At 40.2% G+C, this 20,060-nt stretch overlaps 1 protein-coding gene across 1 annotated transcript in view; it reads left to right on the top strand.

Moving 5' to 3' along the window:
- Nucleotides 1-20,060, top strand: part of LOC121616386 (inactive dipeptidyl peptidase 10-like) — a 47,989-nt gene that overhangs the window by 17,485 nt on the left and 10,444 nt on the right. The window contains exons 6-15 of the mRNA XM_041951128.1: nt 11,480-11,536; nt 11,957-12,034; nt 14,466-14,586; nt 15,270-15,424; nt 17,734-17,831; nt 18,147-18,270; nt 18,359-18,397; nt 19,181-19,288; nt 19,706-19,797; nt 19,883-19,930. Of these exons, the coding sequence (XP_041807062.1) occupies nt 11,480-11,536; nt 11,957-12,034; nt 14,466-14,586; nt 15,270-15,424; nt 17,734-17,831; nt 18,147-18,270; nt 18,359-18,397; nt 19,181-19,288; nt 19,706-19,797; nt 19,883-19,930 (920 nt within the window). The remainder of the gene's footprint in view (nt 1-11,479; nt 11,537-11,956; nt 12,035-14,465; nt 14,587-15,269; nt 15,425-17,733; nt 17,832-18,146; nt 18,271-18,358; nt 18,398-19,180; nt 19,289-19,705; nt 19,798-19,882; nt 19,931-20,060) is intronic.

Raw genomic sequence — 20,060 nt, 5'->3', positions numbered from 1 at the left:
ATACCTGACTATATACATGTACTTTTTATAATTGCCATTAAGTGAAAACACTTGATATTAATTTGAGTTTTTAAAAGTGCAGATCCTTGAGAGTCTCCTGGTTCTTGGAGAGCATTACATGTTTCACAGAGGAAGACTTCAGTCAATGCAAGTTAGCACAATGACGGATGAGACGGGAGGAGCACAGTAGCACCTGTTCAGTGCAATCTAACACAACTATTTAATAATTTAGTCATTTTTTTTGGCTCCCTTTTGTATTTTCATCAAGAATGAGAAGACATAATGTTCTCTATTGCAGGGATTGTTGATGTGGAATGTCAGTGACATGAACACGGAGTCATAACTGTGATTTTATTAATATATTACCTTGCTTCTGAACACAAAAACACAAATTATTATAGCAGCAGCCTTTAGTAGTGGACGGTTATAGTATGCTGGTAATTAAGACCACCTGCTAACAGTGAACAGTAAACAGTGTTTGTGTACACAGTACACACAGTTAGCCATGGTGTGATAATAAATGGTTTGCAGAGGAGATTGTGTTTATCTTTTACATGCTGATTTGGACATGATGCTCTTCGTGTGGTTACTAGTTTCCTTAGACAGGAAGAAACCTCGTATGTATCACATCTGAGCACATTCACTCTTGAATATTTTGCATGAGGGGGTCTCTTTACTTCCAAGGTAATTGGATTTGGTAAACAAGCTTTGCGATAAATTAGCCGGAATAATCCATCAGTGATCTCTGTGTGCTTGGTGTAATTTCCACTGGGGATGAGGGGGACATGTCCCGCTCATTTTTAGTTTTATTTTCCTACTAATTCCTCTCTGATCGTCGTCCTTTTGCTTTCCTGCCACCATTCCAAATAAGAGGTGGTCTGTATAGGCACTTTTTGCCCTGAATTATGCCTCTCAGGTGACACACAGGCTTCCCTGTTTTATTGGTAAAGGTTGTTTGGGCTGTTTGTAGTCCGAAAGCAATACTTGCAGCCACGGCTCAGGCTCAGGCTTCCTGCTCATCACATACGGATACTTGGTTAAGACTCCTAAGCATCACCTTTGTAAGGCGCTGGGAACCCTTTTAGTGTCATTTAAGTGCACTGCACCCGCTTGTCTTGGATGGGGTCGGCTTGGGCGCCGCTTTTGGCTCCTAGCAGCTAAGTCCAAGTGCCCGCTAAACAACAGACACTTAATGTAGCCATCCAAGAATCATTTTCAAAATCTGTGCATTGGCAGGGTCACCATCACCCCCTGATGTCCCCTATTGTTCCCAACTAAGTCTGCGACATACCAAACATTATCACAAATGTGAAGGCTGTGTGCATATGTGTCAAACTCAATTAATCTGCTAGTCAAGCTTCAAGCACAGCAGTTATGCAGTTTGCAAAGACATTGGTGGCAGATTCAGCACTCAGAAAATTTTGGAACAATGGGTGAAGGGCCCTTCAGTTTCACATAGGAGTCAACAGCAGCAGGCTTCTCGCCTCCAGCTGATTAACATCGATTTTGGTGGCTGAAATAATGACTGTCGCTGGTGTAGTTTACCAGCTCGCTGGATAATTAACACTGAGTTTGCTGGAATCACAGTTTCCAGCTGACAGTTAAATGTTTTCCTCTGATCTGTTTCATTGTTTGTATTTTCATGCAGTTTATTTCACTTTTACATGAGGACTAATGATGAGGAAACAGACCTGTCTCAGGTATATTCATAGCAGCCATAGTGAGGTTGTTAGTGATGCTGTGGGGATGATATTATTAAAAAAAGGTTGTGCATATCCTGTCCTGTTTTGTTGGTGCCACACGAAATAAATTAAAAAAAATCATGTCCCAGTAGTTGCCTAGTTGAGGATCAGCCCTCTGAGCCCCCAGCGGTCTCAGCATGTCTTATTCTAAAACGGCAATATCACAAAACAAACACTGAGCTTTGTGTTGTTGCCCAGCCGCTCCAGGTTGTCCTCGCCAGTTGACGTGGTGTTTACAGAGTGTTGTTGATGGGATGGAGGCTTGTTGGTGTGTGTTGAAGGAATGCGCTCAGACACGACTATCAGAACGATCAGCTGATGCTGAGCTGCTGAGCCAGCACTTTACGTTCTCCCCATTTCAGCTTCTTTCATTGTTGCGAGCAGATTCTGGTACGTTCGTGGAATAGTTTACTTCTTTGTGTGTTTCTCAGGCAGAAATAATGCAAATGACTGTTATGAATAATGCAGCATTTAAAATGTTCAGTGTACAGCACAAAGTAGCAGGCTGATATTGATAAAGCAGTAGCTTAGTAGAGTCACGAGACACACCAACATATGATTTTCAATATCCTATGCCTCAAACCTTTCAAGATCAGAGATAAGATAAGATAAAACTTTATTTATCGCCAGCCGGGGAAATTTGGGCATTACAGCAGCATGTGAAAGCAGTGGGAAGAAAAATAGCAGCAGAGAGAGAACATTTGGAAAAAAATAAATAAATAAAAAGTAGACTATATATATGTACATATTATACAGGCAAAATTAATTTTGACTATATAAAAGAAAAAATATGTAGAAAAAATATAAAAAATATGTAAAAATATAGGTATTACCCCATAGCTGTGGAAAAGAAACAAGCACATGGTCCAATTTATTCAAAGTAGTGCTGCACTTCCTTCCTGTGGTCTGATCTGAAAGTAAGGGGAGTTTCAAATGTACCTCTAATGGCTCATCATGTTTAGAAAATGCCTTCAAATCAAACCAAAAGGCTTCAGTCATTGTGAGCTCACACATTAAATTTAGCAAATGTTCACTCAGTGACTTTCTCTACATGTCGCTGAAAATGGTTTCAGCTTCGACTAATCCTCTACAGCCACTGCAGCTCTGAGAGCCTTCAACAGCGCTTTTAACAAAGTGCTAACATGCTCACAGTGACAATACTAGCATGCTGATGTTTAGCAGGTGTGATGTTTACCATGTTGTCTGTCTTAGTTTAGTGTGTTAGCACACTAACATTGACTGATTAATAAGAAAAGGTACAGCTCAGGCCGATGAGAACGAGACCAGGCTTACAGGCATTTGGTCATCAGCTATCGGACCAATTACAATTTGACCTGATGATGGTGCTCGTTAAAAGTCTGTTAATCGTTAAACTTATTACAGTTCATCCAGAGGGGAAAATTTCACTGTAATCTTTTTGATAGTTGTTTTAATATGTCAGTTAGCTCCCTAGCATCATGCTGCTAGCAGGGCTAAAATAAAAATTGCAGTAACAAATCAATATGCTGTAATGCTCATTCAACATCCAGTTAGACTTTCAAATTAAAGCCTGCTGAGAAACATATCAGGTGATGGTCACAGTTTGAGCAGGTTTAAGCACTAAAACCAGTCCACTTAGGCACTTAAACCGCTTGGTTAGGTTTTAGAAAAGATCATGGTTTGGTTTCGAACTACTTCATTAAAACAATAAATACTGACTGTTGGTTTCACACAGGAATCGATCTTTGGCCTCCTGTGTCGAAGTCCCTTCACTCCAGTCATTATCACCACCCACTGTTCCTGCACCTTCACATACGTGTGCATTGTCACATAGAGGACAGTGTCTCAGGCGTGACACTGACACACCATCCTTTAGGATCTGCAGGTCTATTACATGCTTTTTTACAAGTTGTCCCTTCAGAGATTGTGGCTGTCGCAGAATGAAACTTGTTTTAAAAGTTGAAAATAAAGTCAGTGGATGTGCAGGGACGGTGGACACTGGTTTGGAGCTGCTGTATACTTTGCTCTAAGTTTTTGTGCTGGTCAACTTGCTCCTTAAAAAGAAATACTCTCTTTGAAGCCCTAATTTAGATCTGGCCATCGGCCCCCTGGCAGCTGTGATGAACTCACTTTCACACGGCAGATGAGTTTGAATATTCTGCCTGATGACCGCTGGAGTGGAGAAACTGTTTTCTTCCTCAAACACAACAAATGCGTTTTTCAATTTGTGTTCAGCAAATAAATCTCCAAGGGCCACAAAAGCTCACGTGGGAGAGTTTAGCTGTATTTACAGAGACAGTATTTGGATTAATAGTACTTTATAGCTTCATACATCACACATCTGACATCGTGTTTACGTACAGCTTCCTGGCTTGAAAACAAATTGGTTTGGAATATTCCACATATTTATGAAGCAGCTATTTATGCACAAGACACAGCACATTTTAGTAGGTTTAGGACCGGAAAACACACATTTGCTCAATGGAACTGTTTTGTCTTATCTATTCGTTGATTGTGTTGAAAACTGAACGTTCACATTTGCTGATCTGAGCACGCTGAAAGAAATGTGTTTTATTTCTGCAACTGTAACAATGTATGTGCACATTTGGTATTTTAAGCTTCTTCACCAGTGATTGAGTGCTGTTACCCCTCTGATTACTCTGGAGACAGTAAGAAAAATGATGTGCTACAGAAGGAGAATCCTAAAAAAACAAGCAACTAAAATGAAAAGTGTAATAAAGTTTGCACTGCCCGGTTCAAAGCTCTGATCGGGATTTTAAGCTTGTTTAATAGCTCGGATCTTTGCATGTACTTGAGCTGATTCATGTACTTCATACAGCTTCTGAGTGGTGTGCAACAAACAGTTTCTCAATGACATTCACTGAAATGCAGTAAAGGCCACAGAAATTCTTGCAATAAGAGAGATAAAACGTACACAGAGCTACAAAAAGTACATGCACAAGTGTACATATTATAAAGCCAGTTGGTAACTCTTTGTGTCCTTTGTATTGCTCTCATCACAATTGAGATATGATCCAGCCATGCAGCAGAGATAAGGGACTGTGGATCTAAAGATAGAAACAGGCGGTGCACACAATCCTGGAAAACTCATTAACATTGCAGCATACAGAGGGCATTTGTTAGCTGCCATCTGTAAGGGAGCGAGGCTCTTTAATGCCACAGAGTGACTTGTTTACAGAGAGACAGCTGAAATTCTTCTAATACTGTTCTTTTTAGCATTTACACATCTAAGATGGACCATGAAGCTGGCTGTGAATGCAACATTTTCACACTTCCAAGGTGAAATTCCCGGTGCTAATCAGCAGCTTTGCATGGACGTGACTTCATAATTATCAGTCATTGCATGCTATCGATCCCCTATTGCATCACCAAATAGAAATGAAAGGCTCCCTGCTGAGAATCACATTTTTTGAATAATTCAGATACATTTGACTCCTTACATGTTTATTTTATTGTGGAGCAAGACAAACCAGCATTTAAAAAAAATGCAGAATAAGGCTTCTGTTTATTTTTTATATTGTCAACAAATCTCAAAGATAGGCCCAAATCAACCATTTGTTTCTCCAAAACATCGAGACGATAGGACAACTGTGCAAAAATATGTCTCTCTGCGTACAAATATAGAAATAAACTACAACTCAGTGAACATTTCAATCCAGCACCACTGCTTAAAATTCTTGATTGTGGGTCAAGGTTATATGAATTCAGTAAATATAAATCAGTGTTTTTCAGCAGCTGCAGTAATAGCTGTCTGCACCTGTGATTCGTGCCTCAGACTGAAGAGCCTCAACGATGGCAGAGGCTCATGAGTATAATTGTATTTACAGCCACCACCATACTGAACTGATGAAAACAATAGGACTGAGAAAACCTGAAGCTGTGGTGTCATTTCATTATTCATGTGGCTCCTGTGTTATACAGGATATGAACTAATATCGAGGATCTCATTAAAAGACAGAAATCTACACTGATAAAAATACTAATCCTATCTATACATATATATATAGAGAGAGAGGAAAAAAATGTGAAATTTGTGTTTTATCAACATAATCAGCAAAAAATATATATCTGGCAAGTCGAAATATGTTCATATTGTTTGTATCTACAAAATGTTCTCTAAGAACGAATTTCATGTGTTTTCCTACCGTATCCACAGGAATTTGTTAAAATGTTTTGATGGCAATGGTGAGGGATAAATTATGGGGTAGATTATGGTCTTGGTTCAAATATAGAAACCTCAACCAAAGTGCTTTTAACAAAACCACTGATGAGGCCGCTGCACAAAGCTTCCACTAAATAAAATCCAACATTTTGTTATGATATGCTGGTGCTATTCCCCTCTGAGCCGGTGGTCGGCTAGCCGCAGAGTCAGCCGTGTTGTGGCTGGCTGCTCGCAGCGCCCGGCGTTCGGTAATGACATCATCCACGTCAGAGGTAGTTGCCTAGAGATGCCGGATGTTGATAACATGCCACCACGGGCTCAGAGGGGAAGAGCACCATTTTTAAAATTGTTTTAAACCTGGAAAAAAAAATCTGAAGCAGTGGCAGTGCGACACGATGAATGACATGTAGAGGAAACCCTGCCCATACATTATCAAATAGTAACAGCATTTAATGATTAATACATATATGTCACTAGAATATGCACAAATCTGCGTTAAATTTTACCTTATTGTTTGCGTCCAGAATGCTTGTACACTTTGTCCAGGTCGATGACTTCCTCTGCTTCTTGCTTCGACTTTGTGCGCAATAGCTGGTCCAAATGTGCCACTTCAAGACGATTTCTGGATGCTTAAAGAACCGCATTTCTTTTTTACCTTGGCTTGAAGAGTGGATATGTCGCTGCCCGTTTGTTTCGCCATGATAAGGGGTTATAATTTGCGTCTCTTCACTCCGCTGCACTGTTGTTAGCTAGCTAGCCTGCACGGCGCGTATGGGCAGGGCACATATGCAAACACTGTCAATGCTATGATTGGCTGCGTAGGGTAAGTGAACTGTATGTATTATTGGCTGGACACCTGTCGCTCATTGAGTTACATTGCAAAATGGTACAGAAAACAATATTATTGGTCTAATTAACTACATTAAATCAGTTCTAAAAATAGTTATTAATTAATAAGTTTCTGTTAATTTTATTTCGTGCGCTGCATAGATTTTCTGGTGCGCTGAGTATGTGCAAGCAGTGCGCGATTGGGCAAGCGCGCAGCGTAGAGGGAACATTGGGCAACATGTATATCACTCAAACCTCTGTGATGGCTGGAACTGCTCCTCTTCGGTGAGGCATCCGATGTCAGATGGTAGTGATGATGATGATGCTACTCAAAGCTGGCTTTCCAGGTTTGGGTCAGTCAATCTTCAGCAGAAAGAGCTGCTCACAGTGGCAGGTCACATGGTCTTGGCAGGCTCCCCCCCGTCATGTACAGAACAGTTTGCTTCCCTCTATTATCTAGATCCAACTCATTGAATTGTGGAATTGATGCAGCCGTACTGGTAAAAGCAAATAATAAATGAAAGCAACATAAGTGTGGATGAGAGGCCAGATGTAAAGCGTGTTGTCCGTTAGAAAAGCACTTTAACATGTACAGTAAGTGCAGTCAGTTTACCTTTTTTGATTAAAATAAGAGTAAGCCCTTTTCTTTACACTTCACCTTGGATTCTGTTAGAAAAGAGATTAGCAGCTGTGACTTTGTGGTGCTGAAGAAGCTGCAAGAGACCTTTAGGTTTCCTGCAAGTCGCAACACCTTTCATTCATCATACCAGAAACCCACTGCTGCCCCCGTGTCCAATATCAGTGAAATTTCTTGTTGCACATCACCATGTGTCTTCTGCGCTGTTCCATTCTATAATTCGATGGCCGCAGACACCTCGGTGCCGGTGAACTAAGCAGGCTTGATAATGAGCTGCGTGTGCTCGATGGGATTGAGACGGCAGAGTTTTAGAGGTGCTATCTCTTCCTGAGATGGACGGAGCAGATGTGTTCATCATCAAAGTGACAGTGTGAATCTATGGAGAGTAATGGCCCGCTGCTACACCGCTGTCTCCGGTTGTCTTGTGAATTTATCATAATCATGCCAAGTGTTTGCTGTGGTACACTGCTGCGTCAAAGGTTTCCACAAATCTTATTGTTTTTTTTATGGTCAGCAGCCTTCTGTGCAGAATACAAAGGGCATTTTTCATGACTTGTACAAGTACACTTAGATAATTATTGAGGTGCTGATTATGGCAGCTGTCACCGAGTGTCTATTTTTATTCATTCAGGGCACTAATTAAGCCAATAATAAAGTTGATCTCTGAGAGAAAACAGAAACTGATTTAATGAGCCACATTCATCTTGGCCAGACTTCTTACTTTCAAATCATCAAAAAATAAAAGTCTATACATTTACATATGAAACTTCTTTTAAAGGATTAGAGGTTCGTTTTTTTTTTTTTAATCATTTTGAATTAATACTTTGATCAGCTTCAGGAAGGCAGTATGTGTTTATTGCCTTCTGTCTAAACAGGGCTGGTGCTTTTTAAAAAAAACAACAGCCAAAAACAGGTTTGGATGAATGAGGACTAGACTATAATTGACTGTAAACGAATCTGAATTCAGCCCATGTGGCTTCATTCATTCCTGTTACCTCGCTGACTCACTAACAGGTGGCTTAAGATTCGTTGCTGTGGTAACGTCACTGCAAGGCAAACAGCTTTACTGTAACTTTGGCTGCGAGCTTTCAATCCGTGTAATTAAATCCAAAATGTTTCCTCACATGACATCAGCTGCTTCGTTCACTATGTTCAACGTACTCGACAGTCTGGTTTATTGATGGCAACAGGACGTTCAATAGGCCCTTTTTCACAGCTGAATTTTGACTTGTCACCACGGTAAAGGCACAGGTGTAACCAATAATATCAATTATGGTCCATTCCATTAAGTTATTAAGTTATGCCAGTGAGCCAGCACCATAACAGAATGGCCTTGGAGTGCAGCCATTGTTAATCTCACTAATACGGCCTTTGCTTTCCCCAAGTCCACCATGACAGCATTTTAGAAATGCCTCGGCTGATGTACGAGGCACACTTTTTTCAGCTTTAGGGGTCATTTTAACCTGATGCGCCAGATGGTTTGTTTCACTGAACCAATTGGGAAAATGTCCACGGAAACTGTTTGGAAAAGGGCAGGGACTTTAAACAAATACTTGGCAGGCGATTGGACGAACCATCTGTCTGTCACGGGCTAACTGCAATAATTCAGATCAACGAAAAGAGAACGTCTTGCCAAAGCCAGTCAGGGTGCTCTTCTTTTAATGAAGAAATACTCAACTTCTGACATAGCTGATGCTATCAGCATCTACGTTAAGGAGCCACCGTTGTCGATTTTGACAGTCGCATTCGCGTTGTTGTCACACCTACAATCACGTGTCAGCCCATCGTACAATGTGGTTAGTTTGAAGCATACTGCAAAAATCATCAGCGTAAATGGATGGAACAATGTTAACGGTATTAGTATAAGTATCTTGAAAAGGAAAAGTCTCCTATGATGTGCTGTCAGATCACATGTGACACTGCTATGCTGATATGTACACCCCCCCCCCAAAAAAAAAAAAAAATTGACATAGACAGGATGTCAACCAATCAGCTTGCTTGATGCATAGGCATGCACGTTTGCTCTGCGATCTACCTCACCGATTTAATTCACACTGATCATTCGAGATCAAATACTAAATATATTGTATGAGTATATATGTTTGCATTTCTTGATGTGCAAAATGTAAATGTATCCTCCACCATCTGTACAAACTGCAGTTTCTAACATATATTCATGCACCTTTTATCTCTTCCCATGCATTTATTTTAATGTTAGGTTCATGTCCACACTCTCAACCTTCCAAAGCCTTCAAACTCGTGAATCCCAGATTCTGAGTATTTGTTTTAGCAGTAAAAGTACCAGACTCAGATGTGAGAAAAGCACTAATTATGTGGCCCATTGTTGTATTTAAATTAAAGTGCTTTTCTGCTGCAGATGTGACAATGAGGCAGACACCATCTACGTGCTTTAAGATGTACAAAACAAAAACTCTGACTGCAGTATTTCCAAGTGCCATGTAGCCCCAGTCTGCTGAGAACGCCGCACACCACAATCAAAAACACACCACCGCTGTCTAAACCGGTCTGTTACTCTCTGCACATCTCTAAACACCCGGCCCTCTCATGTGTCACCCCTCACTGACAGCCTTATCAAGGAGTCATCACAGAGCTGTCGCCTACTGTATGAGGGGTGTCTGCTGAATGATGTTGACGTCTTTTTTGAAGGAGAATAAGAGCAGTCGAGTTAAAATACAATCTCGTCTCTCCTTCCAGGAGAATTCTCGTTTTGTACAGTGAAGAGGGAAGTCCAAATTAGGAGTGAAGGCTGGGTGGCGCGTAGATCAGCCCAGCAGACTCCATTCTGTGCACAATTGATCTTTTGCTGAGGGGAATGGAGTGGCTCTCCAGTATTTATCATATCGCTCTGGGGTGAGCTTACTGTAACATTGTTATGCTAATGCAGGAGCTGATTAGCATGCAGAAGCACTCAGGTTTTGAACCATTATCTAATTGAATCCTAAAACAAAAGCTGTGTGAGTGGACATTCTCTGGTCACTTCATTGCACATGCAGGTGTAATTAGTGGGAGCTGAAGAATGGTGAAGTGAGTTGTATAAATGTGTGTCAGCGCAGAATGAAATTTATATTAACATTTCATACTCAAATGCAGGTAATTGCAAAATAACCATCTAAGATGAGCCATAATGTGAAATTATGCACTTTAAGTACCTCTTGGGTTTTTCCAGCCTCACTTATTATTATTTTTTTTCTAGTTTTTAATGAGAGTTTGGACACAGCAACTTAATAGTTGTAAATTATCCATTCATCTGCTTTGAGCTTTGTTGCGTCAGCTATGAACCATTCAATGAACTTCGATTTAGGTGCCATATGGACTCCTTATAATTTACAATATTGTTTTATTGTTTTATTGTATTGGATGTTTGTACAGAAATTAAAACTTGCTTTTCTTTTTGCTTGTTTACCGTCTCACAGTATTAATATATAATTTTAATTTTATCTCCATGTGTTCAGTAAGTTAGAAACACTGGTTCAGGACATTTTAAGCCTAGCTTAGCACAGAGCCTGAAGGCAGCAGGAAACAGCCCTAGCTAGGAGAGGTAATGTCACTGTGCAGATGGGACTTTTTAGATACTGCTCACTGGGCCCAGTGGAAGCTGGTCTTTAAACTACATTTTTCTTTCTCTGCTCATCTTATAGTAAGTTCACATTTACAGGGTGAAAGTAAAGCAGCCCGGGAGTGTTTTGGAGAAGACACTTTAAAATTGATCCGTTTCATTATTAAGATATTTTTTTCAGATCATGTTACTGCCCAGTTAAATACAGAGAACCTCATTCTGCACAGGAACAGAAAGGCAAACTGCGAGAATCAGGGGAAAAAAAGCTGGTGCACCATCACAGAACATAATCACAAAATCCTCTCAGAATGGTTTGCATTGTGTGTTTTTGTTTTGTTATCAGAGGCTAACATGATAGCAGAAGCTCCATTCTGACCATTAATCTTTTGATTAATCTACTGTATTAGTCATGATTATTTGAATTATTTCCTTGTTTTTCTTGGCTGTTGAGTTCCTAATTATCAGTAATGGGGAAAAAACAAAGGTCTGCTCATAATAACTTTGAAATAGTTTTTCTTTTGCTTGTTTTTCAGGTCTATCAGCATTCCTTCTTGGCATCATACCTGATCTACAACCTGTATACAAGGCAAGTAAACAAAGAATTAACCTAATCACCATAGACCATAATTAAATGATTCTCTTTCATTTAATGGTCATGTAGGTCTTCCAAAAAGATCAATGATATACAACGTCCTACTGTCTTTGGTTTTAGCCCAAATTAAGGACAAAATGTTCAAAGAATTTTTATGAGATCAATAACAGTTGAAACAAATTAAATCCTCAGATAAAATCCTGTAAAATTCAGATTAAGTTTAAAGAGGGCTGATATAGTTTCCTGATCAAATGTTTGACAAGTTCCCATCATGTTCACAGTTAAACTCACCTAAGACGACGCACTTTATTCTCCTCAGAATGATTTAAACTGTAAATTTGCAGTGATCGTATCACTGAGGTGTAAATACTTCCTGTTCTGCTGTGTAACCTTTTTATTTGTCCTTGCTTTCAGGGAGGTGCGGGAGCTGAATCCTCCAGAGGTGTCAGATTCAGTCCTCCAGTTTGCCTCATGGGGTGTTCGTGGTCAGCAGCTGGTGAGTACTTTACCGAGTACTTTACCGACTCAGTCTGAAAACAATGAACTGGTTTGAACTTCCGTTGTTCACATAAAACATAGAGTGGGTCATTGAATCCCAGAGTAAGAGATTCTCAAGAATTCCACCAAGGACACCCAGATTGCAAACATGTGTGTCCTCCTCAATGGATGCCTGCACAGAGTTTCTCCACAGCGCTGGCTCAAACAAAAACTGATGCAAGTATAATATTCACGTCAACCAATGATAAAATCCCACCTCTGCAGATCAGTTAGCCTGCAAAAATGTTACAGCCACAGTCTCAATGTGTGAAAATACACAAATTACCCAGAGAAAATGTTTCACTAATACAGAATGTGAATTGATATGTTGCTGTAAGCTTTTCCACACAACAACATACCCTGTTTCAAGGTTCTTTATTATTGTTTTTAAGGTTCTTTATCAAGGGATATTAAGCTATAACCTTTGTGTTTAGTCAAGGTACAAATATAGAGCTAAAATTATAAAGGTATTCATCAATTAGCTGAACAGAAAATTAATCTGTAACAATGTCGTAAATTCATTAGTTCTTTGAGTCATTTTTCAAGCAAAAATCAGATACAATGCGATAGAATTTTATAGAAATTTTATTAAGTTGTTGTGCAGCAGTTGCAGTACAAAGTAGGAGTCCAGATATAAAATATAAAATAACAATAAGGTGTGAATCCAAAATGTACACCATGTCCTAATCTCCACAAACAGATACTGGATCTGCTAGATCTGTTGGCAGGAGACAAAGTCTTGGTATCACAAGTTTGAGTTTGTAGTTCGAATATTGACCAATCACGTTTTAGCAAGCTTTGGATTTGGTTGCATGCAGGTAAACAGTCTATGTGGAGAGTAAAGAAATAAGGAACACACTGGTTAACGGTAAGGATCGTGGGTGTGTATCAGAGGGTGTATCAACGATATAAAATCTGAAGTACAAGTAAGTGTATGTTGTATGTCAGAGTGTTCATGATTGTGCTCATGATATTGCACGTAATGTCACATTATTGCACATTATTAAATGAAAATGATATCCATAGAAACTTGGGAGGATTTGCTGCTCTTCTCTTTTTTATTGGATATTAAAAAAGACAAACAAGCATTTGTTTGAATTGCTTGAATTGAAAAACAAGCCATTCAAATACGCCAAATTATCTTCTGGAACATAATGTTGAATTTTCATAATTTTCTGTTTTTCTCATAGACCAAACAATAAATCCAATCATCAAGAACATAATCACAACAGCAGATTGAGCTGCAGCCCGAAACAAGTGCGTTTGGATCTAATTTTGTCTTATTCAATTACAATAAAGAAGCTGTGCCGTATGCAGAAAGGTGAACACCAATGTTTGAATTGACGTCTTATGTAATGTTGTTTAATGTGTAAATCATTACATTCATAGAAGCGTCTCTGTTCAATGTGAAGTCGGATCAAAGGCTGTTTTTGACTAGAGAGGAAAGACAAACTCCCTTTAAATAAAACTATTATTTTGAAGAGAAACCGGCAACAGTTAGCTAATCAAACGGTTGCTGGAAGACATCTCGTTGGGCGTCTAAAACTCATTTTGTGAGTAATGCCTCCATCGTGCAGCGTGTTGTCACAGAATAATCAGTCCATTATTTTCTTCAGTGCAGACAAGGAAAGTAATTAACCATGCGATAGCATATTTATCTCGTTTCCTCAGTATTTCTACCTGCCCTCAGTGGAAGCTGTTCTCCAGGAAGTCCTGCAGCAGTGTTTCACACCGCTAATGATTGAGAATCCCTGCCACATTTGTCTGTTATCAGGAGAGATGACAACAGTCAGTGAACGTGTGTCGATCAGTGGGCGTGTTCAGTGTGTTGAGCAGGCGCCAAAATAAAATGCTAGCATTGTACGTTTCTGCAAACCACCATTTCATGTGAATCATATCAACATCTCCACAGCAGATATCAAAATGACGTACGTCACATTACCAGTACGTGCAGATGAGCTGAGTTTTGTGAGGAGGAGGAGGAGCAGTAGGAGGAGGAGGAGGTGATGGTGGCGTGACAGCTAGGCGAGAGGACTGCCGAGCAGCAGAGCACTGTTTGAACAGTCACTGTTTCCAAACCCTAAATTAATGGTTTAACATGAGTCCATCACCTCAAAACCTTGTGTACACTAACTTCAAGGTTAATTCATAAAGGGTGACGTGTTTATGTGACATCTCTACATTATTCTAGACTGAATGAATCAAATCCAGTGGAAATACAAAAAATTATGTTTGTATCTCCCTCTGCATAGCATGTCCCCTTACAATTATATACAAAAATATGTAGTTTTTTTTAAAAACCTCAATAACATACAAAAAACATACAGTACTCATCACAGTTTGTGTCACTGTTTTCAAATTCAAGCTAATATGTTCTCTCTATCCCACAGATTTATATATTTGAAAACAACATTTACTACCAAACGGATGTTCAGAGCAGCTCGTGGAGGCTCACGTCCTCTGGACAGGAGGGTGTCATCTTCAACGGCATCACAGACTGGCTGTATGAGGGTGAGCGAGCAGCTACTGCGCCGCACAACCTGGCACAACGGATCAAGTTCAAGGACAGACAGAAGACATCAGATGTCAATTACAGAATCTAATTTCCTTTAGCTGAAGAAAGCTGTGCAGCAGCAGCAGCACATGACAGATCGATAGATAGAATAGATATTATCTACAGATCTCAGTGAACATTTGTGTGGATGGATGTAAGAGTAAAAAAAAAATGTGACTTGGACACATGAGGCCGCTGTTTGCAGCTTGTTTGCTATGAACAGTAAATGCTACTTTCTGTGCACCGTGTTGATGATCTTCCCAAAGAAACACAAACCAAAGAAAAGCTAGTTTGAAAAAAAAAAACAGTCATTGTGTGACTGGTCTATTGTGTTTTCTACTCACCTTCCCATTCTTCACGTTAGCTCTTTTGCATTAGCATTAAAGCGATCACGTTATGCAATGGTTGACGTGTGTTCGGCTCTGTATGTTGTGTTTCCACTTATTCAATTTCTCATCTAAAATGAGCTCAGGCACATTTCAAGCACAAAATCGATCAATTAATTTGATTGCATCTTGACTGATAATACATGTTAATCACAAAGGAGCATCAAGACAAAAGGGAGTCACATTTTGCAGTCAGTTAGCAGCAGGAGTCCTGAGCTCAGAATGTCTGATTTAGTCTTCTCTTGTTTTTCCAGAGGAGGTGTTGCACACGCAGGCGGCTCACTGGTGGTCACCTGACGGCTCCAGACTGGCCTACCTCACCATCAACGACTCCCTGGTTCCTAACATGCTCCTGCCCCGCTTCACAGGCTTGCTCTACCCCAGAGGGAAGGAGTACCCTTATCCTAAGGTGGAACTCATAGCTGGTTACACATGACATCACTGCATAGATCCTGGGTTTTGACACGTTGATGATTCCAGTTAGAGGGGCTTTCTTTTAAAGCAAATGTCCTTAAAAAAGCAGATGGAAAGCACAAACATTCAGTTGAGAATAACATGCACTAATTCCAATACTGCACTTCTTGATTGCAAACATTGTTTACAGCCAGAACTGAATCCAGCATCAGTATCCGAAACCTTTTGCTCGAGCCTCCTCTGATCCCTGCAGCAGTAGAGCAGCACTACAAAGAACTAGAACCAGTTGAAACCTGACTGCTCCTGACATCCTTTAGCTTACTTTATATTGTACAACCTTTACAAGCTGACTCTGCTGTAACCTGCACAGGGACACAGCTTCACTGCAACTTCATTGTATCAATCCAGCACTATGAATAATACAACTACAGGCTCTCTGCCTCAGTTTATCCGTGAAGGTTAGTGAATCCTTTTCTTATTTAATTTATCTTCCAGCGACTTGCTTCCTTTGAACAGGGATGCCTGTAGGGATCTGTGGTGCTGGGAGGGAGAGGAATGTGATATGCTTTGGTGAGGCAAGTTAACACACCTCCCACCCTTTGATGCGGATGTTTAGCGTATCAAATTCCTCTAAGATGGCAGATAGGTTGTGGAAAACTGGAGGAATGGGGGTCATAAGGTGTAGAGCAACCTTATTTGTCGCTTCAGAACTGTGGGGGAGGGGCTTCTTAGGAAGGCATGTAATTAATGAAGCGCTGTGCTTGATCTTAGCCTGTGTGTGCGCATATATGCATATATGCACACACACAGTGGTTCTGTTGCTTGCACCCTTGAGTGGGGTCAGTTTTAGAATATTGTGGGACTAAATGAAGCAGAGATTTAATTGCCATCCCCTTCCTTTGGTCTGTGAGAACATTGATGCTGTACAGCAGTCTGAGCCATTCTTCTGCTTCAGCCACCGGGGGATAAATTTGCGTTTCGCGTTTCCTCATCAGTCAATACACAGTAAAAGTAATACCCTCGAGAGTATTCTTCATGGCTATCATGCATCCGCGCTTAAGGAAACATGTAATTACTGTCACAGAGACAAACCTATTAACGCCTGGCTGATACCGGATTTCTGAAGATGCCAACATAGATATTTGAGAATAAAAATAATAGAAACAGTCTGCAGTCATGCTAGCAGCTCTGTACTTAGACACAGCAGTGCTTTGAGCTCAATGCTAACGTGCTACTGTTTAAAACTCATGCTTATCATGTTCAGCATCTTAGCTTAGTGTGCTAGCAAGCTTCGATCTGCTAATGAGCCAAAGTGCAGCTGAGGCTGGAGGTTGAATTATTGTTTATTCCTAATTTTATAGCAATTGATCAAACTTTTCATGTCAACCAACCAAGTAAAAAGAAAAGGATTTAAAATATGAACAACAAAGTCGAACACTGTTGCATGATGGGATGCTTTGTTTTTACATGAACATATCAATTGAGCTAGCGTTTTTGGAAATATCCCTTAATTTCAGGAGTTATAGTTTAATTATGTTTACAATTTTACAATAAAAATCATATTAAAGGTGAGAGTACAGTTATGATTAATATTAGATCGTCACAATGCAACTTGTAAAATAACTTTAACTGAGTTTTTTGTGACATATGATTCATTGTTAATTGCTGAATGTGAATCATGACAAGATCAGGAATCACAGTGTAAAAGTTAATCTGTATGATGTTGCTACTGGTTACGTGTATTGTATGATATATACTACACCATACTATATACTCTATGCTATACAATACTGCATCACTTTTAGAAAGAAGAAAAGAACAGTTACTGACTTTTTCCCTGTGAGTTTAGCACGAGTAGTAGCAGGATTCAGATGCGCTACCTGACGTCTAAAATGCTGCAAACAGCTTCATTAGAACAGAATAGAGTTATATCAAGAGGTTCTTATACTTCCAAAACGAGCAGAAAGTGAAGGATTGGAGAAGTCACGAATAATAACCAATTAGAATAAAGGGCATAAGTGCAGAATAGAGACTGTCATCCTTGTGATGTTAAGGTCTTGCTGCTTTTTTGAGATTTCCCTTGTTGACTAATGAGCTCTGTTTTTGAGGGAGGCTTATGCAAAGGAAAACGACTGACTCGCCTCAGGGCATGAACCGTATACAACAACGCAGTTTGTTCTCTACTTGTTTCATATTCCATTATATTCTGTTACTAAATCCTACTGGCATTGTTAAGCACATAAAAATAGAAAACGAGCCGCGTGCTGTGGATGTAATCGTACGTTTGCGCTGTTTTTGCTCTAGATGGGTCAAATCAATCCCACCGTCAGACTCTATGTCGTCACTGTGGACGGCAGCTCCCTGACGACTGAACTGAGACCTCCTGACAGTTTTGAAAAGAGGTGTGATTTCCATTTTACATAATTCAGACTGATTCCAAACAAGCTGGGACACATAAACAAAACAGAATGTGACAATTAAACTCAACTGAAAACAGCACAAAGACAATATATTTAATGTTTGACCTCATCAGATTCATTGATTTTTGCAAAAGAAAAGGAGATTAATACATGGACTCAGGACACTGGATTTCAAATAATGATAAATAATTGTTAGCACAGCGTCACAACTTTTCTGGAATCATGGTTGCAGCATCTTATTGATCCAGGCTGCTTTTATTGGTTATTGCTTACTGCTTCCCGTACTTGTTTCCTCAGCGAGTACTACGTCACCATGGTGAAGTGGGTGGCGCCCGACAGGCTGAGCGTGCGTTGGGTGAATCGAGCTCAGAACATGTCGATTCTTTCGCTGTGCGATGTGACGACAGGTGACTGTGCAAAGGTGAGAAGGTTACTGTGAATAATTCCTCAGTCTTCTTGAATAAACATTTACACAAGTGTTTTGCGCTGACTCGATCTTTCCAACTCAGAAACACGTGATGACAGCAGAGAAGTGGCTCGATCGTCAGGTGAGTGCGTCACTCCAGAAGGGCCTCATATGAAAGCTGGTTAAATATACGTAGCAGCCAGATCTAAAATAACAGCCATGTGGAAAAGGTAAATTACTAATAAAGGGCAGGCAAACACACTGAAAGGTAATAGAATTACATGTACTTGTCCTCTAATGGAACACAATCTGCTGCTCTGAGTTACTCTTTTAAAAAGCTTGTTCCATATGTAGGCAACATAGTGTTTGAACCCACTTCTGTGAGGTTGTTATGTTAGCATGTTAGCTGACACTGTTAATGCTGTATTAAAATTCAGCCAGAGAGCAGAGGGACCTTTTTGCTGCAGAGCCTTATTAAGAAACAACATATAATTCTATTCCACTGTGTTTGTTGTGGAGGACCATCCCAACTTTTCTCATAAGTCACAGTGGTGGGTGAGAAATGTATCACCTGTGATGAGACAGAATTGTAGATTGTACAATGCTCTTTCTACTCGCTGAAGAGAAACACGATTTGTATCTATTCAAAAATCCAATTTTGACTTTCAGTTTGCTTGACAGGTATTCCACACGGACCTCGAAAGTAAGTCCGGTATCCAGCCGGAGAGCCAAGTATTTCTAACATTCAGTAGTTTCAGTTTCAGAAGCTGAGGGTTTGGATGTGGATTGGATTGGATAGGGGACACTCTTAGGTGACCTGGAGAAAAATACATGCACATAACTGGTGGAGTTCTTCATGGCAGCGTGAGAATGTGGAAGCATTTGAAATGAGTAGTTGTTCATGTGTTGGTTTTTTTTCTTCCAGAATGAGGAGCCAGTATTCTCCAAGGATTGCACGACATTCTTCGTCACCATGCCCTTAAAGCACGGCGGCCGCGGGACATTCAACCACATCACCATGATCTCCAACCTAGTAAAACTATTACAAACTTTTAATAACATGAAAACATCCAGTTAGCTACCTTCACTGTTGAAATGAATCTCCTTGTGTCTGTGTAGTTTTCTCCTTCTGCTCCCTTATCTGTCCCGCCTGCAGTAAGGACCTTCCAATTATTCATACCGCTCATATGGCTCCATTTTGAATTATGTATCCTAACTCTATTTCCTGAAACACCAGAGAATTAAGAATACATTCACTTGAATAAATTAATAGAGAGTGTTGTACAGTAGCTGCACTGGAGGCACTGTTCCACATTAATTCGGTTTCTGTAGAGATAATAAGTGGAACAGACGTTTTAGACTGAAAGTCAGGGCCAGGTAGAAAAAACAACCTCAACACTAACACACTCCTGTAAGACCATGTTAACATGCTTCCTCTGCTGCTTCCCAGTCCGAGGGTCAAGAGGTCAACATCCGCCACCTGACTTCAGGAAGCTGGGAAGTCGCTCAGATTCTGGGCTATGATGAGAGCACCAGCTCAGTGTAAGCATGAGCTATTAACAGCATGCAGTGTGATGGAGGATGCAACACGAGCTCTCGACTGACAGGTTAATTTGATGTTTTTCAGTTACTTCCTGAGTACGGAGGAGGGCTCAACTCAGCGCCACTTGTACAGGTAGCACACTGAGTTCACTTCGATATAAAAATAGAGACAGGAGGAGCACTCATTAAGGATAGGACATGACGGGAAATGTGTTTCTGTGAGTTAAGACTTAGATTGATATCACTCGTGCATCTGCATATAA

The sequence above is a fragment of the Chelmon rostratus genome, chromosome 13, assembly GCF_017976325.1.
Source record: "Chelmon rostratus isolate fCheRos1 chromosome 13, fCheRos1.pri, whole genome shotgun sequence".
NCBI classification, from domain to species: Eukaryota; Metazoa; Chordata; class Actinopteri; order Chaetodontiformes; family Chaetodontidae; genus Chelmon; species Chelmon rostratus.
Note: the sequence above shows the minus strand (reverse complement) of the source record. Positions and strands in the feature narration are given on the sequence as shown.